The sequence below is a fragment of the Ovis aries genome, chromosome 1, assembly GCF_016772045.2.
Source record: "Ovis aries strain OAR_USU_Benz2616 breed Rambouillet chromosome 1, ARS-UI_Ramb_v3.0, whole genome shotgun sequence".
Lineage (NCBI taxonomy): Eukaryota > Metazoa > Chordata > Mammalia > Artiodactyla > Bovidae > Ovis > Ovis aries.
Window position 1 is genome coordinate 85356582 of NC_056054.1, and position 21004 is coordinate 85377585.

Below are 21004 nucleotides of genomic sequence, written 5' to 3' on the forward strand. Positions count from 1 at the left end.
TCGTGTTTGACAAAACAGAGGAACTTGTTAAAGTGTCAGAACACTGCTTCTGTCCTGCTGAGCACCATGAGCCTCAGCTCCCTCTGGGGCTGTTTCTGTAGCCTGCCCCGCTGCAGAGATGGCGCTTTCCTGGTCTGCTTGAGGTGTGTGTGTGGGAGGGTGGTGGTGCTGAGGTTGGTCATATGATGGTGTTGGTGGTGATTTAATTGCTAAGTCATGTCCGACTCTTTGCAACCCCATGGACTGTAGCCCCACCAGTCTTCTCTGTCTATGGGAATTCTCCAGGCAAGAATTCTGGAGTGGGTTGCCATTTCCTTCTCCAGGGGATCTTCCAGATCCAGGGTCAAACCCGGGTCTCCTGGCTGCAGGGGGTCTCCTGCATTGCAGGCAGATTCTTCACCAACTGAGCTGCCAGGGAAGCCCATGGCCATATGATGACAGGTGGTCTATTAAGAACTTGGATAAACTGCAAAATTACCTTAGTTTCTCCAGAGCCCTCCTCTGTCCTGGAATAAAATTAACTAAATGTGGTGAGGCCGCTTTATCACTTCCTACCTTGGCCTCATTCTCACAGTTTAAAGGAGGAAGCTCACACAATAGCCCTTGTGAAACTTCATCACTACTGCAGTCTGAAGTACTGTCCTGCAGCTTTGACTGAAATACAGCGAAAGCAGCAAATGCTATTCCGCCCCAAATAACTAAAAAGATCCAACCCCTCCCCCAGCTTCACCTGCAACTAAAGTCCAAGCTGAACCCACAAAACCCAAGTGCTACATACAAGTGCCTCAGCCCACCCACAGAGCCCAGCAAAGCCCATGAATCTTGTACTTGGTGAGGCCTAAGCCCCATCACCAATGGCTGAGTCTGGTGAAGTCACTGGTCTATGTGCTGGGCCATCACAAGCTTCACAGTCCCCCAAGGGCAAAGCAATAAACGTTCCCCTTTCTACTGAGGGAGAAACTTAATGAGCAGTAGATACTACAGAAACAGAAATAAGATGTAAATGGCAACTATTCATTGATAAAAGCTAATATACACTGGAAAGTGGCTGAAGCATGCAAGTTCTCCTCCTGTTCCCTCCCCCTCCTTGAGGCCAGCACCTGCCCTGTTTAGTCTACCCACTATATGAGAGGACAACAGAAAACCACCACCCTCTCTGCAAGTTAGCAGGTCTCAGAGAGAAGATCCAGAAGAAGCTGAGTCACATAGAGCCAGGTGTTCCTCTAACACATTAACAGAAGTTCTTCCACAGGGAAACAAAGTATAGGAAGGGAGACGATCTTGCAAAATAGACCCCTCCTAGAACTTCAGCTGTTTGTTAAACCTTCCGCACCTAATCAGAGTTTGAATATAGTATGAGTTCAATCAACTGAAAGAATGAACTCTGCTTCTGAATGAACAAAATATGGCTTTACACTTGCGGAAGTTAACAGCATCATATTAAATAGCTTGCACTCCTAAGAGATACAAGCCAAAACGGTAGGAGGTCTCAATTGCAAGGAAACAGACCGAGAATAATCCAATCTCTTAGGAATGTTCATCTTCAGCATCAAGTCCTGCTGTTTGGCTCAGGATGGTTCTGTGCCAAGCCTCCCAGATGGCTCAGGTAATGCTATTACAGGTCTTGGATGAAGATGTTGGCAAAGATGAAAGATTGCCAGATGCTAAACAAAGTTTGACACAAGAATGTGCCCTCTTCTCTTCAGACTTGCCCTCACTGACATGAAAGATTATATAAGAAAAAAAGCAAGCAAGATCTCAATTACAAGATACATGCGAGTTTTATAAAGGCCCTTGGAAAACCCCTAGACATTTAATTTCACAGAGCAATTTGAAATCACAAATGCTTTTAACAAATTAGACCTAAGATTCTTCTCTGTTGTGATTATTGCTAATAATAAGTTACTATTATACATTCCTAAAGATTTGCTGAGTGCTCCATGCTGGGCTCTGTGCTGGTCCCCAGGAATTTAGCAGCGAACAAAATCTCATTGGGCCCTGCCATCACAAGGCTTAGGTCTACTGGGGAAAACATCAGTCTTTAAGCAAAGATCAGGAAAACTTAAAAACCAAGAAACAAGGCAAATGGCAAGTTTCAAATCTAGAAGAAAAAGAAGTGGTGACAAATCCTGGTAGTGGAAAAATATTTACCAACATGGCTATAGCAGGAAGAGCAAGAAGGAGGGAAACTGAGGCTGGAGAGGATGGAGGGGAGGATCACAGGGGGCCCTATTCAGGGTTCTGGACTTTACCCTCAGAGCATGGGAAGCTTTCTTAGAGTGATGAAAGGGTTCATGTGATCAGATTTAAGTATCCTTGTTTCAAGGCTGAAGACAGTAGGAGAATGCACTGGCATAGACAGACCATCAGAGTATATACGCCAAGTCGGAGGAGGCAGAGGTCCAAGTGAGAGCTGATGGGAGCTGGGGAGGAGCACAAACGGACTCAAGACAGACAGTGAAGGGTGAGCACTCAGCACCTTCCACAGAGTACTTGACAGTTACCGTGAGTGACCTAGCTACTTACCGGGGCTTCCCAGGTGACACTAGCGATGCAGGAGACACAAGAGACATGAGTTTGATCCCTGGGTCAGGAAGAACCCCTGGAGGACAGCATGGCAAGCCACTCCAGTATTCTTGCCTGGAGAATCTCATGGACAGAGGATCCTGGCAGGCTACAGGCCATGGGATCGCAGAGTTGGACACAACTTAACACAGCTCACACACAGCTACTTATCACCCATTTTACAGGTGAAAAAACAGGTTTAGTAAGGTCAAGTCATTTGCTCATCTAGCAATAAGCAGCAGATATGTGAGTCAAATCTAAATGACACCAAAGTCCTTGTTTTCAACCAAGACTTTGAAACCTTGCCCTTTTTTTGTCCATTAGAAGTATCTCTCTACAAACCATCTGACAGTATGTTAACAAGAACTGCAAGAATGTTTATATCCTTTGATCTGAAAACTTCATTTTGGAAAATAAAGCTGAAGGAAATAATCCAAGTGGGGAAAGAGGAATAATCTGTACCAGGGTATGATTTATAATCATACCATTCATAAAAGAAAAGAACTGGAATTATAGCCAAGCTCCCGGGATAAACCATAGTGGAAAGGAATATTTAAAAAAGAATGCTTATGTATAAAACTAAGTCACTTTGTTATACAGCATATTAGCACAACACCGGCAAATCAACTGTACTTCAATAAAAAATAAATTTAAAAACATAGATGAAACTAAGAGAGAGAGAGATCTGTAAGTAACCCAAGTGACAAGTATGTAAACAGGGGAGGACTCATCATCCTGTTCACAGCTACATACTATTCCAATATTACTTTCTATGTGATCCTGAAAAAGGATTCAGTCCTTGCTAAAGTTCCTCAGCTGTAATGATTAAGTTCTCTTAATGAATTTCTCAAGCATCTAGGGAAACTGGCATTAATAATACCAACCGTAACTGCATTTAGTGGAAGAACTGTTATTACCACTCTCTAATGTGCAAAGCTCTGAGGAAGGAACCTGTCATATATCATCTCACCTAACAAATACCCTGACAACATACAGAGTAGACGGTGCTGTTCTCTACCGGCAGCTGAGAGAATAGAGAGGCCAAAGAGCTGCCCTAGCCCGTACAGCTAATCAGTACCACATCCAAAACCAGGCCTCTAAAACCCATGTTCTCTTCACTATAAACGCCACTCCCTGATCATCAGAGAAAACGGAGGTTCAGAGAAACTGAGACTCCAAGATCACAAAGCTGGTTAGTGACTGTACGAGAATTTCAATGAAGGTCTCCCAATTTCAGTATGGACTTCTTGTTATATCCCAGTCGTCGTATAAGAAGTCACTAATAGATAGATAAAACTATACACATTAAATCACGTTTAAGCCACAATATTCTAAAGCTTGGATTCAACCGACCTAAAGAAAACATCTGCAGAAAGACAGAACACAACAGAAAAGAAAAATTTGCAAAGACGAACAAAAGGTTATCCATCCAAAAAACTGTAGGAAAAGCCCTGTATCATTAAAAGAGTAGATGGGATGTGAGACAGAGGACCTCCCATCATTACTAAGTGCCTACTATGTCCTAGTACTGTGCTGGCTATTTTGCCCAACAGAATTTACTTGCTCTTTGCACCACTCTGCAGGAAGAATCCTATTTCATAAGCAAGACAACTAAGATGATGAGAGATTAAGGGATCTGCCCATAGTCACAACCCAGGTGGTATGATGTGAACCCAGGCCAGTGTGATACTGAAGTTCCTATTTTTTCAATAAACCACACTGCCTCCCACTGCAACACAATTGGTAGAATTATATTTTTTGCATTCTGTGATTAAAATGAAGGACAGAATAATATCTGGCATTCTTGTCCAAGCAATATTAAGGCTAATGTTATTATACAGTCATGTAACAGCCATTCATACGAGCACTCACTCTGTACACTGTATGACTTGGGAAGTTGAACAAATGGTCCCCCATCCCACGGAACTCAGAGTCTAGGAGAAATAACACTTTTGTGTCACCATTAATGAATATCCATATTCCTGGCAATTTGGGACACATCTGTGATATCTCTTTTGAAATGGCAAAAGCTCAGCTCTCGTAGGAGCTGAGTAATTCTGGATGGCTAAATTTCTGGATTTAGCAAGAGAATTTGCTCTCTGAAGCATGAGACCTTTGACTTCACAACTTTTCTCATTTAATCATTTCTCAGTGCTTTTGTCAATTCTCTCAGGACATTTTGAGTTCCAAATCCTGAGATCTTGTGCTCCCCATTCTCACTGATTCCCCTTTACTATTCTGTCCAGTGAATGGATTGATAGATGGATGGGAGTGAATAAGATCTTCATAACAAATACCTCACATAAGCAATTCTGAACTCAGTCACTTTCCAATCTTAGAGAGTTTTTCTGGTTTGTTTTTAAGGAATAACACAATTTAAACTTCTCCTGAAGTTCTGGGTCATTATTAGCATTGTGATTTGAGAAAAAAATAATGTGCTATGACTCAGGAAACCAAGTAAGCTTGGGAAAACTGATGCGTATATTAGCGGTCTTAGACTGATCATTTTTAAAATGAAGGAACTGAACTACAATTACCTCTGAGGCGTCTTCCAGCTCCACAACCGTATAACTTTGAAAAATAAAATCAGTCACTATAACGGTCCATTCACACAGAACCATCCTTCCCCTGAGCCTTACGCAGTATGTGAATTAGTGTGGCTGCATTCTCCATTGTCCAAGATGCACATGGTTTCTCAGCTCCTGAGTCCATGGTTTACAGTTTTGACTCCTGGCCTAACTTTTGGTTCTCTTTTCTCATTTTAAATTGCAACCTGTAATTTCCTTGAACTTGGAGGGGGTAAAAAAAAAGGCTTCATGAAAGGAATGGAATCTACATTTATTGAGTATCTTCCAAGTGCCAAATAAAATATGCATGACTTTAATTAATCTAATCCTTACAACACTGAAAATAGGTATTATCTCTATTTAATAAATGTGGAAACCCAAGATCAGAGTTATTAAGTTGCCCAAGGTTGTAAGTGGCATAGCTAGGGTTCAAAGCCAGGCTGATGTCTCCAAGGCCCACGTGCTTTCTACTACACAATGCCGTGTATTAGAATAGGGAGTAAATTAAAGGTCCTCAGCCTTGAGGTCAGAATCTAGGAACTCTCCCTAATGAGTACATAAATTACATTTAGCTTATTGCAAGTACATGGAGTTTAAGAAATTCATTTTCTCTCTTCTTCTGTAGAGAAGGGCTTTATTAGTATTATTTATTATTATTTTTAAGTGTACTTTTTTACTTAGCCTATTGTATATAAAACCCAGGAGGGCTTTAGGTAGTTATCAAATGAACAAGGATACCAAAAAGCTTAGTGTTAGCTAGGTGAGAATTTATATGTATCATTTAAACTGGTGAATCATTCACTAGACATTGAAGGGAAAAATTAAATCCTTTACCAAATTTTACTACTTTTCTCTTAACTAAGGTCATTAAATATAACTATATATTTGAAAAGATTGAAAACTCACTAGCTTTACTATCAGGGTGCTGCATCAATATGCTCAAGAATCCAGCTTCATGTTCTAGAATTTATCAGGATGACACTGATAAACAATGATTATATCACATTCTTTCCTTAAACACTGTCTCTGGAGGCACCCAAATCTTTCATGTAGGTGTTCATCCTGAGCTCCAGAAATCTCAGTTCCTGCTTCCTCTTCACTGTAGATAAATGACTTACAGTCTACTGAATCTCCAAGTATATTTTATGGGCAAATGCAAGGTTCTATTTCCAAGTACTCTGTCATTATTAAAAAGTTGAAGTCAAGCATTTCTTGTGTGGCTGACTATGAACTAAGCTAACAAACTGTAACTAGCCAACAAATGTTTTTTTTCATATTTGCAAGTCAAATGCCAGGGAATTTAATAATCATCTGCTAAATCTACACGTTGGAGTATCAGTAAGTGATCAATAATTCTAGATCTACTTTCCTTTGTTAGGCACCATATGTGTGATTAAGTGGAAGCTGCATTAATTGAAAGATAACATTATCATAAAAAAAAGGCTTACTAAAACAAGCAGACACTGTGAACTGTATGCAAGGGGGGACATGCAGCCTCAGTCCTGCTGTGACATGACAAAAATGACTCGGGAGCTTCTGGTTTGTCGGTGGATGTTCACTCAAACACACCACTGGTTTCTGCAGACCACAAACCGAAAGAAGTACTGCTCATGCAGGGGGCTGAACTTCTCAGAATCAAAGTTTTCAAAACACCTGGTTCCCTCTGGGATTTTCATTGATTAAATATTTCCTTCGAAACCTCAACTCCTCTCTTGGGAGTCAGAAGGCCAAAAACTGTACATGTGTACTTGGAAAGTTTGTGACGATCACTCCCTCTCATAACAGTAATAATGGTCACTATCACAGGAAGTGGATGAGATGGACTGGGCCAAGAACAAGTTCAGGAGGGTTGGGTGGCCATGATGAGGTCCACCTGCAGGGACTGGGGGAGAGTCGGAGACTCACGGAGTCTGTCTTTTGCAGATTGGAGTCTGAAGCGGGAATGAGAGGAAGCCAGAACATGAGGTATTACAAAGCGGCGAGAAAAGCAGCATCAGGCCGCAGTGAAGCTGGACAGTGAACGCAGGCTGCAGTGCTGACTTCAGCAGCTCTCTTCAGCTCACATTCGAGAACAGGAAAGCCTGTGGAGCAGGGAGCTCCAGGAAGGCCCCTCTGAGGTCACAGAAGGCGAAGGGAGTGTGGGTGAAAGTGGCTGGCTGCAGATCCAGACTGGACTGAGGAATACACAGCCGGGGGCAAATGGACCAGGGAAGGAGGAGTGTCAGTCAACTAAAGAGCACAGGGAGGATGAGGAAGGGTTCAGACAGGTGTGAGGGAGGGAGAGGTGGCCAGCCAGGAGGCTGGAGGGAGAGCGAGCAGGCCTCCACATCCTCTGTCTCTCACACACACACCCCACCCAGTCTTCTTTCACAAACCTTCTTCCTCTCTAGAACCACTCACATCTGTCCTCTTCCTGGTCTCGTCTCTCTCATCCAGTTGCGTGCACTTCTGCACTGACCTTGAGGCACCCAGTGACTTACCTTCTTTCTGCATTTTTGCAAAGGCCTCCCTCCAAGATCAAACTTGTTCTCTCTCTCAGCCCCTCAAAAGCAGAAACTCCCTATGATTTACCTTTATGCCTTCAGTGCCCTGCACACGGGGGAGGCACTAGATAAATGTCTATGGAAAGAAATACCATGAGCCAGGCACACACACAGTCCACTTTGCGCTATTAATGTCATGCCCTGCACATCAGCAAATTAACAGTGCATCCAAAAGGGCATCACTCACCTACCAAATATTTGCCATGTCCATCATTCTGACTCAAGAATCCCTTCCCATCCCCCTGTCTTATAAGGGCATATCTGAGGTAAAATCCATGCTTTAGACTGAAAGCAACACAGGGTCAGGGACTGAGTTTTATTCATCTTTGAATCCTAAGCATCTACTACAAAGCCCAATATTTAGCAGACAAATGCATAATTTGATTCATCAATCAGTCATACGTACAAATTCCCGTGAAAACAGAACCAAACAGAAAGCAGAAGAGCTCTGAAATTACCAAAAAGCAAATAATCCACAAACTAGATAATCAGACTCTAAAATGACTGAAAACTGCTTTTATTATTTTAAGTGCTTCTATTTCAAATACAAAACACTTCAGTACCAACATAATAATGTCACTTTAGGTTCCCAGAGCTCCTGCAATTCACCATCCATCAGCTAAGTTAGGCACCAGGAATGGGAAACTTCACTGAATTTGGTATTAGGACAGCTGGGCTCAAGTCCTGTCTTTACCACTTCCTGTCTGTGACCTTGAGAAAAGTCCTTCAGCCACTGCACATCTCAATTTCCCTCTCTGTAGAGCAGAGATAAGATCTTGTTCTTCCTGCCTCTTAGACCTAAGAGGATCAAGGAGGTAAGGGGAGGAGGAAGGAAGTAAAATCTTGCTGAATACATACTATACCCAGACATTTTACATATATTACTGAATTCTCACCACAATCCTGCAAAGTAGATTTTTACTATTTCTAGCCTATTATAGGAGGAAATTGAGACTCAGCAAGGAAACTAACAATTTTATGAACTTGGGAAAAGTTAAGTGCCAGAGCTGGGATTCAAATATTTCTGGCTGGTCCCAAAGCTCTCCTTGTGAAAGATTAAATGAAATCTAAATATGTGTAAAAAAAATTTAGCTGCTTTTTAGCAACTCACCATATATATAAGTATTTTCTATCACTGCTTTAAGTATGGAAAGTGGAGACAAAGAGAAGCAGCTATTTGCTAAGGCCACATGTCAGAGACAGAGATAGGGCCAGAACCTGGGTCTCCTGACTTCTGGCCTGAAGTCTTTTTTCTCATTAAACCACACCACCCCACACCCTCAGGAAAAGGCTCCTGACATTACTGGGCACAGAGGCATGATGCTTGTTTTTTCAGACCAGCTGTTACAGATCTATTTTAGGACAAGCACTTTGAAAATCATGGAAGGTGAGTATCAAGTGTTTCATTAAATATTCCATATTAATTGACCCTTTAGAGAACTCCCATGTGAGCAGCATATGCTGCCGGCTTCCTGTTAAGCAAGCCACTGAGAAGCTGACTACACTTCTTGCAACACATATTTTGAAAGCACATTCAGACAGCAGCACAAAGTACAATTCGAAAATAGTTTTCCATGAAAATCAGAAGTAGCTACTTCTCTGGCCGTGCTTCTGTCCATTAAATGCTCGTGACTGGGGAAAGGCAGAACGTAAATTTGTGACTGTCCTTAATTCCAAGCAGGGTCTGTGTTAACAGGGGGAAAAGGAAAAAGAGTGGGATATAATATTCCAAATAACAGCTAACAATAGATGTCTGTGAATTTATAAGAAGAATGGTTATAATATGGGGAGGTGGGGGGAGGGGAGGAATAATCATGTGAAAACATGCCATGTAAACAATGGTATTCTGCCCAGGGAAATGTGAGCAGTCCTGACCCCACTCAAGAGCAGGGCATTAAACTACGTCCTGGAGCCCAGCTGTCACAAGGCACGATGTTAAAAGGCCAAAAGGGACCTGCTATACACTCACTGTCTCCTTTCCTCTTATTACCTTTCCTCAGCTTTTCTGCCTTTATTTCCTTTCCCCATCAAATACCTGTCAAAAGCCTCTCTCCCATTTTACACTGATACATGTGATAAATATGGATAAAACCATCCAGTTGATACATTCAACAATTGAATGTATACATTGTCTTGCAACTCCATGGACTATAGACTGCCAGGCTCCTCTGTCCATGGGATTTCCCAAGCAAGAATACTACAGCGGGTTACCATTTCCTTCTCCAGGGGACCTTCTGGACCCAGGGATCAAACCTGCATCTCCCACATTGGTAGCCAGATTCTTTACCTTTGAGCCACCAGGGAACCCCGACTCAATACCCTAAACCAAAGTCGCTACTCACCATGCAACTTCATATGGTGGTGCTATGTTCAAGAGCCACAAAATCAATCAGAACATTCTTCCGCAGGAATGCCACAAGAGCAAAAGACAGAGGAAAAAAGAAAAATTCCTCATAGCTCACTTTCAGATTTGCCAATAGTCTTGCAATTGGGATCTTAGTTCACTTTAAATGTTTTCATTCTAATCTTGTCTGTATCACGAACTACTTGTTGGAACCAGTTACTAACTCTTCTTAGCCTTGAAGAGTATCACGAGGATGAACAGCAGGGTCCCTCTCCTGGTGCTGTGAGGACTGGCTGAGATAATGTGAGCAAAGTGTTAACACATTGCCTGGCATGTTTCTGCAAAAGCAGTAGTAATAATCATCGTAAAAGTAGTTAACATTTACTGAGCATTTGTTATGTACCAAACACAGGGATAATTAGTTCATTTGGTCCTTTCAACCACTCTAGGAGGTAGGTTCTTTTTATTAAGTCTGTTTTGGAGATGAAGAAGTTGAAGGAGACAGGTTCAGGCACTTTCTGGTAGTCACTCAGGGGGAAAGCAGCAGTATGTAGCAGAGTAATGTAATCTGCTATTGTTAGTAATGCTGCTTAAAGAACAGATGTTTCTGGTTTGTAATGACATAGTGCTCAGCACATATTATTAAATTTTATATAGGTGTGTTTGACAAGGTAGTAAAGAGTTATTTTCATAAATACATCAATAAGTTTCATTAATGCCTACTTATGTATGCAAGAAACGTATGAGTCCCTGGGTCAAATTCTAGAGATGTATATAAATGAAAAAGCCTATGATAGCCTCAAGCAGGCTCACAGCATGGAAGGATAAAGATAAGAAAAAGATTGCGAAACAGTGCAAGGAATGCTGCCCTCCTCTCCTGTATACTGTACAGTGTGGCACAAAGCAGTAAGGGATCAGCCACATACATGGAGGGGTAGGGTGACCCTCACTGCAAAGGGCCCTTGAACCAAATCTTCACTCAGACTAATGAAAAAGGGCATTTCACATGGAGAAATGGGCAAACGCAAAGGCAGAGAGACATTTAACAGCACAGTTCATTTGAGAAGCCACAGAAAGGTCAGGAGCAGAGTTGAGAAAGCTTTCAGACATGAAGCAGTACCAGCCCATGGGCCCCTGAGTGCTTACTAAGGAGCTTGGATTTTATCCCACGGTGCATAGGAAACCATTAAACAGTTATAAGAAGGTAGACGGCAGACCTGCCCTAGTAGTCCAGGTTAAGCTTTAGGAGTCCTTACTCATTCTCCACCACTCCCAACAGTCATCGGCAAGTCTTTGTGTCTCTATTTTGAAAACGCACCCTGTGCGTGCCAACAGAAAGATCCAGGAGACAATAAAAGACATAGGAAAGCACAGAGATAGAGTGAAGGGCGGCTGGCCTTCTGTGGATAATTCACCCACAGAACACGAGAGAAAGCATCATCTACGGGTTAGATGCAGGAAGGTGGGAGCCTGAAGAAACTCTCCTCTGACTGTGTCTGTTTTCTGAGAGGAACAGGAAGCAAGATCACCAAGTTGAGAGGAAGAATGGATACAGACGTTCAAGAAAAAAGGTACCAAATAGGCATCTGGGAGAGTCAGAGACTGAATGGTCTAGGCAAGTTTTCCAATTGGTCTCAGTACCCTGTTATACTCCTAAAAAAAAATTATTGAGAATCCTCAGCAGCTTTTGTGTTTGGGAGTTTATCTATCAACACCTAACATATTGGAACTTTAAAACTGAGAAATCTTTAACATATACACAAATATACAACCACAGCAATGACATCAGCAGCATGTAGCTTGGGGAAAACTCCACTATACACCTGTGAGAAAATGAGAGTGAGAAAAGGCAAATAATGTCTTAATATTATTTTTAAAAGTTTGACCTTAGGGAACAACTAAAAGCATTTGAGGGGCTGTCAGAAGTTTCCCTCATAACTCAACTGGTAAAGAATCCACCTGCAATGCAGGAGACCCCAGTTCAATTCCTAGGTCGGGAAGATCCCCTGGAGGAGGGAAAGGCTACCCTCCAGTACTCTTGGGCTTTCCTTGTGACTTAGCTGGTAAAGAATCCGCCTGCAATGCAGGAGACCTGGTTTCAGTCCCCGGGTTGCGAAGATCCCCTGGAGAAGGGAAAGGCTACCCACTCCTGTATTCTGGCCTGGAGAATTCCATGGACTGTATAGTTCACGGGGTCACTAAGAGTCGGACGCGACTGAGTGACTTTAACTTTCACAGAAGTCTCCAGATCATACTCTAAGAATGTGTGATCTAGAGAAATGTAATCAGATGGCCGAGTCACCTACCTGAGGACAGGGCTGTTGAATTTAAAGTGAGTGCACTTAGGAGGCATAGTTTTTCCTCCACTGGGTTCAGCAGCTGAGCTGCAGGCAGAAAGTGGAGAGCTGGATTTAACCAGGGTTGTATTTTAAACAGATTGAACATCCCTACCCAAGAGGAGCTAAGGAAGTAGCTACAATGGCCATGGTATTTAAGATGAGTAGGAAGGAAATGAAGACATGAAGGCAGTGAAGAGGTGGCAGGACCAAGAGTTCAAAAGATTACTGAATTTTAGGTATTAGTAGAATGATCCAAAAAGGAAGGATTAGTAAGAGAGTAGGATGCTTGAAACAGAATACGGAAGGTAACTGGTAACAACTTCAAACTCAACATCCAAACTGTCTTTATGCCCTTCTCTCTGAAATCTGCACCTCCTCTCTATCCCCTTAGTCACCCAAGCCTAAAACGTGAGGCTCATCCTGGATACCTTCCACTCTCACTGCATCTAAGTGGTCCCAAATCTGACCCATTACAACTCTTCTTCATCTCTCATCTTTCTTGCTCCTCCCTGTGCCTTCACTCCAGCCCCTTCTCTGGCTGTGCATCCAGTGGCCTCATCTACGCTTGACTGAACTTCAGCAGGAGTTTTTCTCACACCCAGCTCCATCCTGCCCAATTCACCCTTCACTCTGCTGTGGAAGAACTTTCCATGGTGAGCTCTGATCATGTGATCTTCATGCATCCATCCATTCATGAAGAAACTATAACCCCAGAGACGGGGACATAAAATAGATATGGGCTATCATCATGAACACCGGGTCCATCAGAGCATGAAAAGGAGGTAACAGCACGGTGTCATGAAATAACACAGGGAAGAGGATACACACAAAAAAGGCAACAAAATAGAAAACTCAAAACTTCTCAAGGTGTTTATAGAGAAGCCAGCGAAAAGAGTTAAGAAAGAATATAAAAAACACAAGAGAACCAGAAGAGTGTAGTGTGGTGAGAATTCGAATCTCAGGACAGAAGGAAAGTCAATAATACAAATTGCCACTGCAGGTTTAAGGGGGGAAAAAAAAAAAAGAGTATATTGTATTTGAAACTTAGGATCCTATGAGCAGGGATCTACACTGGACCAACCCTATTTGCATTACAAATATGATATAATTTTCTCCATCTTAGAAAAAAAAAAGGCACTGTCTCATTTTCTTCACCCTGACAGACACAGGATTGTACCTCACCAGTAAAGCTCTGGCATGCCGATCCTTTATCCCAGGCTCTAGTTCCTAGAGAGGCCAGGTTAAGCCATCAAGTATGCAGACAGACTAAGTGCTTAAGATGCCTGAGCTACTTCACATGAAAAGGTCTTGATTGGTGTCAAATTTAAAATTATGCTGGTCGAAAGAATAAGCCAACAAATGGCAAAGAGGTTACAGACTCCTGAGAAGAAAGACTAAATAATGACATTATTCTGAACTGACTGGCTAAAAATGTAACTGGCATACCACTCTTTTTGGACAAGGATAGCCTTTTTTTCCCCCTCAACCATATAACCCAGTAATCTTCACACAGCAGTACCTGGCCATAGGGATGAAGACTTGCATTTGGAAAGCACATCTTAAAACTAATATAATTATGGTTTTCAAACAATGTACAGTTATGTATAGCAGAAATAAACTTCTCTTTAAGCAGTGACAGCAATAAAAACCCAACTGTGTAGGTGAAAAAGACAATCATTGTAATATTAGCTGTAAATAAACCAAATACTAAATGAAAAAAAAACTGTGTGTTAGGAGCTTTGAAGGAAATCCTGGGGACAAAAGTGATGAATTCTTTAAGAAATGCTGTATCACCAACGCTTAGCACTCGGTGAAAAATATCATATTGGGGAAAAAAACATGGGCATCAATGACTGAATTGAAATGGTATTCAGCAGAGTAGACATCAGAATGACAAGTTTTAGGAACACAGTAAATATATTTCATATATGTGTATGTGTTAGTCGCTTAGTCGTTTCTGACTCTTTGCGATCCCAAGGACTGTAGCCCGCCAGGCTCCTCTGTCCACATCTCCAGGCAAGAATACTGGAGTGGGCTGCCACTCTCTTCTCCAAGGAGATCTTCCTGACCCAGGGATTGAATCAGGTCTCCCGCACAGTGGGCAGATTTGTTACAATCTGAGCCACCGTGGTGTAACGGCAACCCACTCCAGCTTTCTTACCTGGTAAATTCCATGGACAGAGGAGCCTGGTAGGCCACAGTCCATGGGGTCACAAACAGTCAGACATGACTGAGCGACTAACACTTTCTGGTTAAATATATTTCACTTATATTTTTCTATAAACATACACATCTTTTCCACACATACACATGTATACAACTGTGCCATATGATAAAATTTGCCTAAATCTAAAAGAGCTCTTATAATCAGTATTACATAAAACTTCGATATGATAAGAAAATAACCTGTTTGATCTCTTTTCCCCTATTAGCCACTATCCCATTTATCTGCTCTCTCTACAGCCAAAATTACCCCAAACACATGACTATACTTGTGGTCTAGATCCCCTCCTATTTGTCCTTCTTCTCCAGTGGAGTGTTTGCCCATCACACCCCAAATCTGTTTCTACCAAGGTCTTTCAAGAATTTCATATTGCTTAATACAATAGTCCATCTTCAATCCTGTTTTCACTTGAACAACATTTAACATGTCTAATCAGTCCTCCTAGAAATACTTTATTCACCTGATTTGCTCAAACCACATTCTGCTGGCTTTCCGTCCTACCCCGTGGCCATTTTCTCTCAACTCCTCTACAGGGTCTCATCTCTCTACTCTTGACACACGGGCAAGCCCCAGGGCTCACACCTCTGACCTTTCCTTTGGACACTACTCCCTACGTGATACCATACACTGCCAGGATTTTAAATACCATCTATACTCTGATGACTCTGAACTTTATCTCTCCATTTCCAACTTCTGCAGTTGCCTGCTCAGCATCTACATGCCTGATGGGCATTTCAGACATCGTCCTCCCCCTCTCTCCACCTTCCATCTTCTCCATCTCAGTCAATGAAGACTCTATCAGTTCAGTTCCCCAGGCCAGAAACCCTGGAGCCATTCTTGGCTCCTCTCACACCTGTCATCTGATGCTGTCAATAAGTCCTTGCCGGCTCTACCTCTAAAATATACCTAAGGCTGGATTCCTTCTCACCCCTGCCCTGCTCTCACTCTGGTCAGAGGCACCATCATCACTGCTGGAATGACTGCCCGAGCCTGACTCTTCCATCCTGGCTGCTCTGCCATCTACTCTCAACACGGCAGCCAGAATGACCCTACTGGAATTAAGTCAGGCCACGTGATTCCTATTTCACAATCTGAGCCACCGTGGTATAATGGCAACCCACTCCAGTTTTCTTACCTGGTAAATTCCATGGACAGAGGAGCCTGGGAGGCCACAGTCCATGGGGTCACAAAGAGTCAGACATGACTGAGCGACTAACAGTCTTAAGTCCTCCACAGCCCACAAGTGCTAAAAATCTAGTTCCCGTCTTCTCTCTGACCTCATGCCTACCACTCCTTCCCATACTCAGTCTCCTCTAGCCATTGGCCCTCTGGCTGTTCCTCCAGTTTGCCTGCCATTTAAATGCGCCTCACGACCTTAGCACGTGGGTGTTCCTTCTGCCAGGAACTTGCTTCTTCCAAATATCCACATTCCTGCCTTCTCGCACTCCCTTCAGGTCCTGCTCAGTTGTCAGATCCTTAGAGGAAGCCCTTCTTGACTACCTTCCATAAAATCAAATCACATTTCCCTCTGGACCCTTACCCAGGCGCACATTTCTTCAGAGCCCATCACATTATATAGCCGTTTATTTATTGTTCCTCACTAAAATATAAGTCTTTTTAGGGCTGGGACTCTATTGAGTTTACTGCTCCAAGCCAGTACCTAAAGCAATGTCTGGCACATAGTAGGAACAAACTATTTGTTGAAGGAACCCTTGAAAACTGAATAAGTCATTTTAAGAAAATTCAAAGTTTACCTACACTGTACACAATGGTCAGTAAATTTATCAAAAGTGTTATTACCATCCTAAGACAAAGCAAAATTACAAAATAATAAAACTAGAGAAACTGTCTGCAATGCAGGAGAACTGGGTTCAATTCCTGTGTTGGGAAGATCCCCTGGAGAAGGAAATGGCAACCCACTCCAATATTCTCGCCTGAAGAATCCCATGGACAGAGGACCCTGATGGACTACAGTCCATGCGGTCACAAAGAATCGGATACAACTGAGTGACTAACACTAAGATTAAGATAATTTCACTGACATTACTTCCGTGGTTGATTACAGGCATTTATGGAGAGCTTGTTAACCACCAAAACTGACATCAAGCCCAAAACCCAGTCTTCCACAAAGCACCTCCCCAGTACAAATAGCACAGAAAGGCTCTTCTCTTCCAGAATCATGTATATGCTTGGTATCCTATCTAGAACACTGCTTTGGATGAAAAGTACATCTGTCTAGTATATACAGAGATCAGATTCCACAGACTGTGTGGATTTTCATGGATCATTTGGGTTTTAACTTTTATTCTTTATAATAAAAGGAATATGTTAATATGTAAATAAATGTGATTAATATTTAGCACTTTAATAAAATAAAATCTAAATCAGGGTTTAAAAAAAAAAGAATCTGTATTGAACTGAAGAATATTCTCCTCTTTCAATACAAGACCCCCAAAAGGCCAATGTCCACAGCTAAAAACAATTACTAAGTAAGAGAATCTAGATCCCATTTATAATTTTATTTTGGAGGACAGTTGAGTAAGACTCCAAGATTCAGACCTAAAATTGTTTAATTATTTGAGGGTTATCATTTTTTAACACAAATAAGGTAGAAGACTAAACAAGAAGAGTGGATGAAATCCCATTCATTGGAGATAAACATTATTAAAAGAGGCTACTCATTTTAGCCTCTTTCTGAAAAATTAAAAACAAGCAATAAACAAGATACTGATATACTAGAATTTCTAGTGTCAATATCTGTTCATAACAGTCTCAAATACCGCAAAACTCTGAAGTGAGAGTCTCCAGTTATTTCCTGGCTTAGAAGATCAGGTGCTATAAAGAGTCTATTTCAAATTAATATCTTCAACAAAACTTAAACCAGGTAGACAGAATGAGTCTCAGATATAGCAAAAGCCACAGAACTAGTAATAGCAACTCTAAATTCAGAAGAGTAAGGTCTGCTGGGTCACATGTCAGAGTTTCACTGGGTTATTAGATTATTCACTATAGTGTATGAATGGAGCTGACAGATTAGGAGCCTTATAACCAGAAGCAGACAGAACCTTCACCAAGAAAGACAGGAGTAGTTAGAGGCAGAAACGTCAGCCCAAAGGAACTTGTAGACCTTGCAATTGATGTTTAGAATTTTGAGTGTAACCTTTTACCCTTAATGTGACAATAGCAAAAAAAAAAAAAAAAGTTTTAAGTAATTTTGCTGAAAGTGAACACCTCTTAAGTGCATAGTATCTGCCAGGCACAGAAGATGTATTAAGTATGTCAATGAATTATTTAATGAAAACACTACTAAATCTCATTTAAAGATTTAAGGACAACTTACATAATACAAGATCACCTGTGCAGCACTCAGCTGTTCAGCAACCTTCTCTCTGCAATGTGGCCAAGAATCAGGAAGACAGCAAAAAGAGACATCGCCATATTCAGGTACTAGCCTTCCACAATTCATTTTTGGAAGAAGTCCAGACTCACAGAAAATTGTTGTTTAGTCACTAAGTCATGTCCATAGAAAATCACTGCAGAGAATTTGGACCCAGGAAGCTCAGGGTTAAGAACCCCAAAGCACAACAGCCTAAGGAAGCTCATTCAACTGTTCAGCTCATTATAACATGGTGACTTATCTGATAAAATAGTGTAGTAATTCCTTTAGGGTAAGGATCCTGAACTGTTCACTGCTGTATTCCCAGTAGGGAATAGAGTTCTTAGAGCAGTGTACGAGCCCAGTTTTCATTCATGATGCTTATAATGATGATTCTTTGCCATCAGAAATATTAAATTACATCTACTATATTCTACAAGGAGAACAAAGAGCAAAAACACATTTGAAAAAATTTTCATCCATTGTTAACATTGAACTAAAGGTTAGAAAGCTGAAACAGAGAGAACGTCAGCTGTCAAAAACACCTGATTATTGAGAACCACTTAATGAACAACCCCCAAGGGTTCAGTTGCAGGATACATACCATACTACCTGCTGGTGGACCAAAGCATCCTAAGGCCATAGGCCAGGTGGAAAAGGGGGATCTTCAGACTGGATAATCAGTTGCAGCTCCCTAGAGAACTCTGTGCAAAGCAGCAACTTCCAGCTTAATGGAAAAGCCTGTTAAATCCTTGGACAGGATATTCCAAACTGTGACAACTCTTAAGGGGTCCATGGAGTTAGCCAACACCACCCCGGAATATGGGAGAGTATGAAATAAATTACCTCACTGCTAAAACCATATGGTTTTCACCACTTACAAGCCTGTTCTTTCTTGGGAACCACTAACCAGCAGGTTGAAGGTAGACGGGCAAGGTCCGCAGAACTGAAGGTGCAGACAGGCCCTGATGAAACGCTGACATCCAGAAGAGAGGAATGTGTGTGCTCTAACTTTAAAAACATAATTATTACATTATCTCGAGTCTGCCTTATATAAAGTTCTGCTGTAAAAGGCACTGTTCTGGTTGCTAAGTAGCTGAGGCTCTGTATCATTCAGGATTAGTGCTGCTAAAGTGTATCATGTAGGGAACTGTTTCCTCTCCCTTTCAAGCTGAAAGTGTATTTTTTTACTCTGAAAGTGGCTTTTTCTCTAAAAGAGAAAATAGATGTACTGAGTTGTGTTTAACAGCTTTCTGCATAAAAGCTTTCTGATAGGACCAAGAAACTACCATTCCACTGTGTAGCGACTTACAAGTTTAGGATGCACACAGCCTTCCAGGGTTGCTTTTTTTTTTTTTAAACTCCCGGAAGGGCTCCAGCCACAGAAGCCAAGAGTGCACCATACCACCTGAGCAAGCACTGAATGAAGGCAGGCAGAATCTGGAGTGAAACTTCTCGCTTCCTGCCGCTGTTGAGAGAGGTTGGACTGGCTCCTTCTCACATGGCTTAAGACGAGCTATAAACACAACCATGAAGCTTGCCAGCTGGCCCCAAGCTCAGGGGCTTTCAGGGTAGCCGCTACGTTGTGCTCCCTTTTCCGCCCTTTGGCCAGTGTCATTCCTGTACAGATAACGGTACCGGAACGCCCTCCACTTCCTAGAGTCCTCATTTATGTCATGCTTCCTCTTTCAAGAAAACATGGGGACGAAATGCAAGCAAAAGAACTAAAGGCACCATTACCCCCATCAGCTCCCTCCATGCCTCCCCATCGTTATGAAAAAAGAGCTGGACCAAATTCTTTTTGTTGCGCCCAACACACACACACGCACACACACACACCCATCCACCCACCCACCCCCAGTAGGTGAAGGGCACCTTAGGACAGCTTGTTCTTTCCCGCCTCACATACCATCTTAGGACACAGGGCTCTAGCATTCAACTAAAGATCTAAACCTTGTCAAGCCAAGGTACGAGAAGCCGAAGCGGTCCGCAAAGCAGAAGGCAGGGCAAACAGAGCGTACCTAGATGTTTGCATTTACACAAAGACATTAGCCGGCTGATTAATGGGAGATGCCGGCTGGAGGCGGAGGCGACCGCGCCGACCTCGTTACCTGGGACATCTGCGGCCTCAGGTTGATCTCCTTCAGGTTGATGGAGTGCGCCCGGAGGTTGTTGAGCAGCTGGCAGAGCAGGACTCCATCGCGGAGGGTCTGGGCCAGGTCGAACACCTGCGCCGAGTCCCAGGTCACCCGGTGGTTGGCGGGCAGCACCTTGCAGTGGATGAGCCACTGCGCGCATTGCTTCCACGGCTCCATGCCCGACGGCGCCTGGACGCTGCCCGGCCGGGGCAGGCAGCGGAGATGCGGCGGCGGCGTAGCCGCCGCCGTTCCTCCGCTCCGCCGACGCCAGCCGCGGCCGGCCCCTTGCCTGCGAGGGTGCGACGGTGCGAAGGAGCAAGCGCCGCGGCGGGCGGATCCCGGGCCCCGCGCCGGGCTCGGCTCCGATCCCGGCCCGGGTCCGCCGCCTCCTGGCCGCCGCCGCAGCTAGTCCCGCGCGCTCTTCGTGCGCTCCGGCCGGCTCGGCGGCGGCGGTCGCGCACAGGCTTCCGACTTGCGAGCCCGGCGCCGGGCGACTGAGCATGCCCAGCGCGCGGGCCGGTCTCGCCGCCGTCTGCGAGTCCCCAGAGGCGCGGGTGGGAGAGCGCGCGCCGCCCTGGCCCAGGGTCGACGGCCCGGGCGGGGAGGAGAAGGGAGGGGAGCGGGGCTGCGAAGGGGATCCCTCAAGGCGCCCCCGCCCACCACGAGCCCTCAGGTCGGCGGAGCTCGCACAGCCCCAGGCATCCGGAGATCTCCCCCTTGGGGAGAGTGTGTCTGAACAGTGTAATTCGGTGGGGACTTCTATTAGGACCTCCAAAACACAATTTTTAAAGGGTCCGAGAGGAGCGAAGGGTTAATTGGGGCATCCGTACTCCCCAAAGAAAAGAAAAAAGAAAAAAAAAGGCACAGGGCATCTTGAGAACGTAACGCTGAAAGTTACCCCTCACCCC

General features: G+C 43.4%; 1 protein-coding gene across 11 annotated transcripts in view; it reads right to left on the bottom strand.

Moving 5' to 3' along the window:
* The window catches only part of VAV3 (vav guanine nucleotide exchange factor 3), a 450959-nt gene extending 430672 nt beyond the window's left edge, over window positions 1-20287 (bottom strand). For 8 of the 11 annotated variants that reach the window (XM_060412226.1, XM_042251679.2, XM_042251676.2 and 5 more), the window contains exon 1: window positions 20070-20287. In XM_060412226.1, the coding sequence (XP_060268209.1) occupies window positions 20070-20273 (204 nt within the window). In that variant the 5' untranslated portion in view covers window positions 20274-20287. Of the gene's footprint in view, window positions 1-14519; window positions 14579-15717; window positions 16077-20069 lie in introns of those variants that run through there. The other 3 variants (XM_060412235.1, XM_060412245.1, XM_060412249.1) reach the window with 3 other exon arrangements.
* Between the last annotated feature and the right edge of the window lie 717 nt (window positions 20288-21004).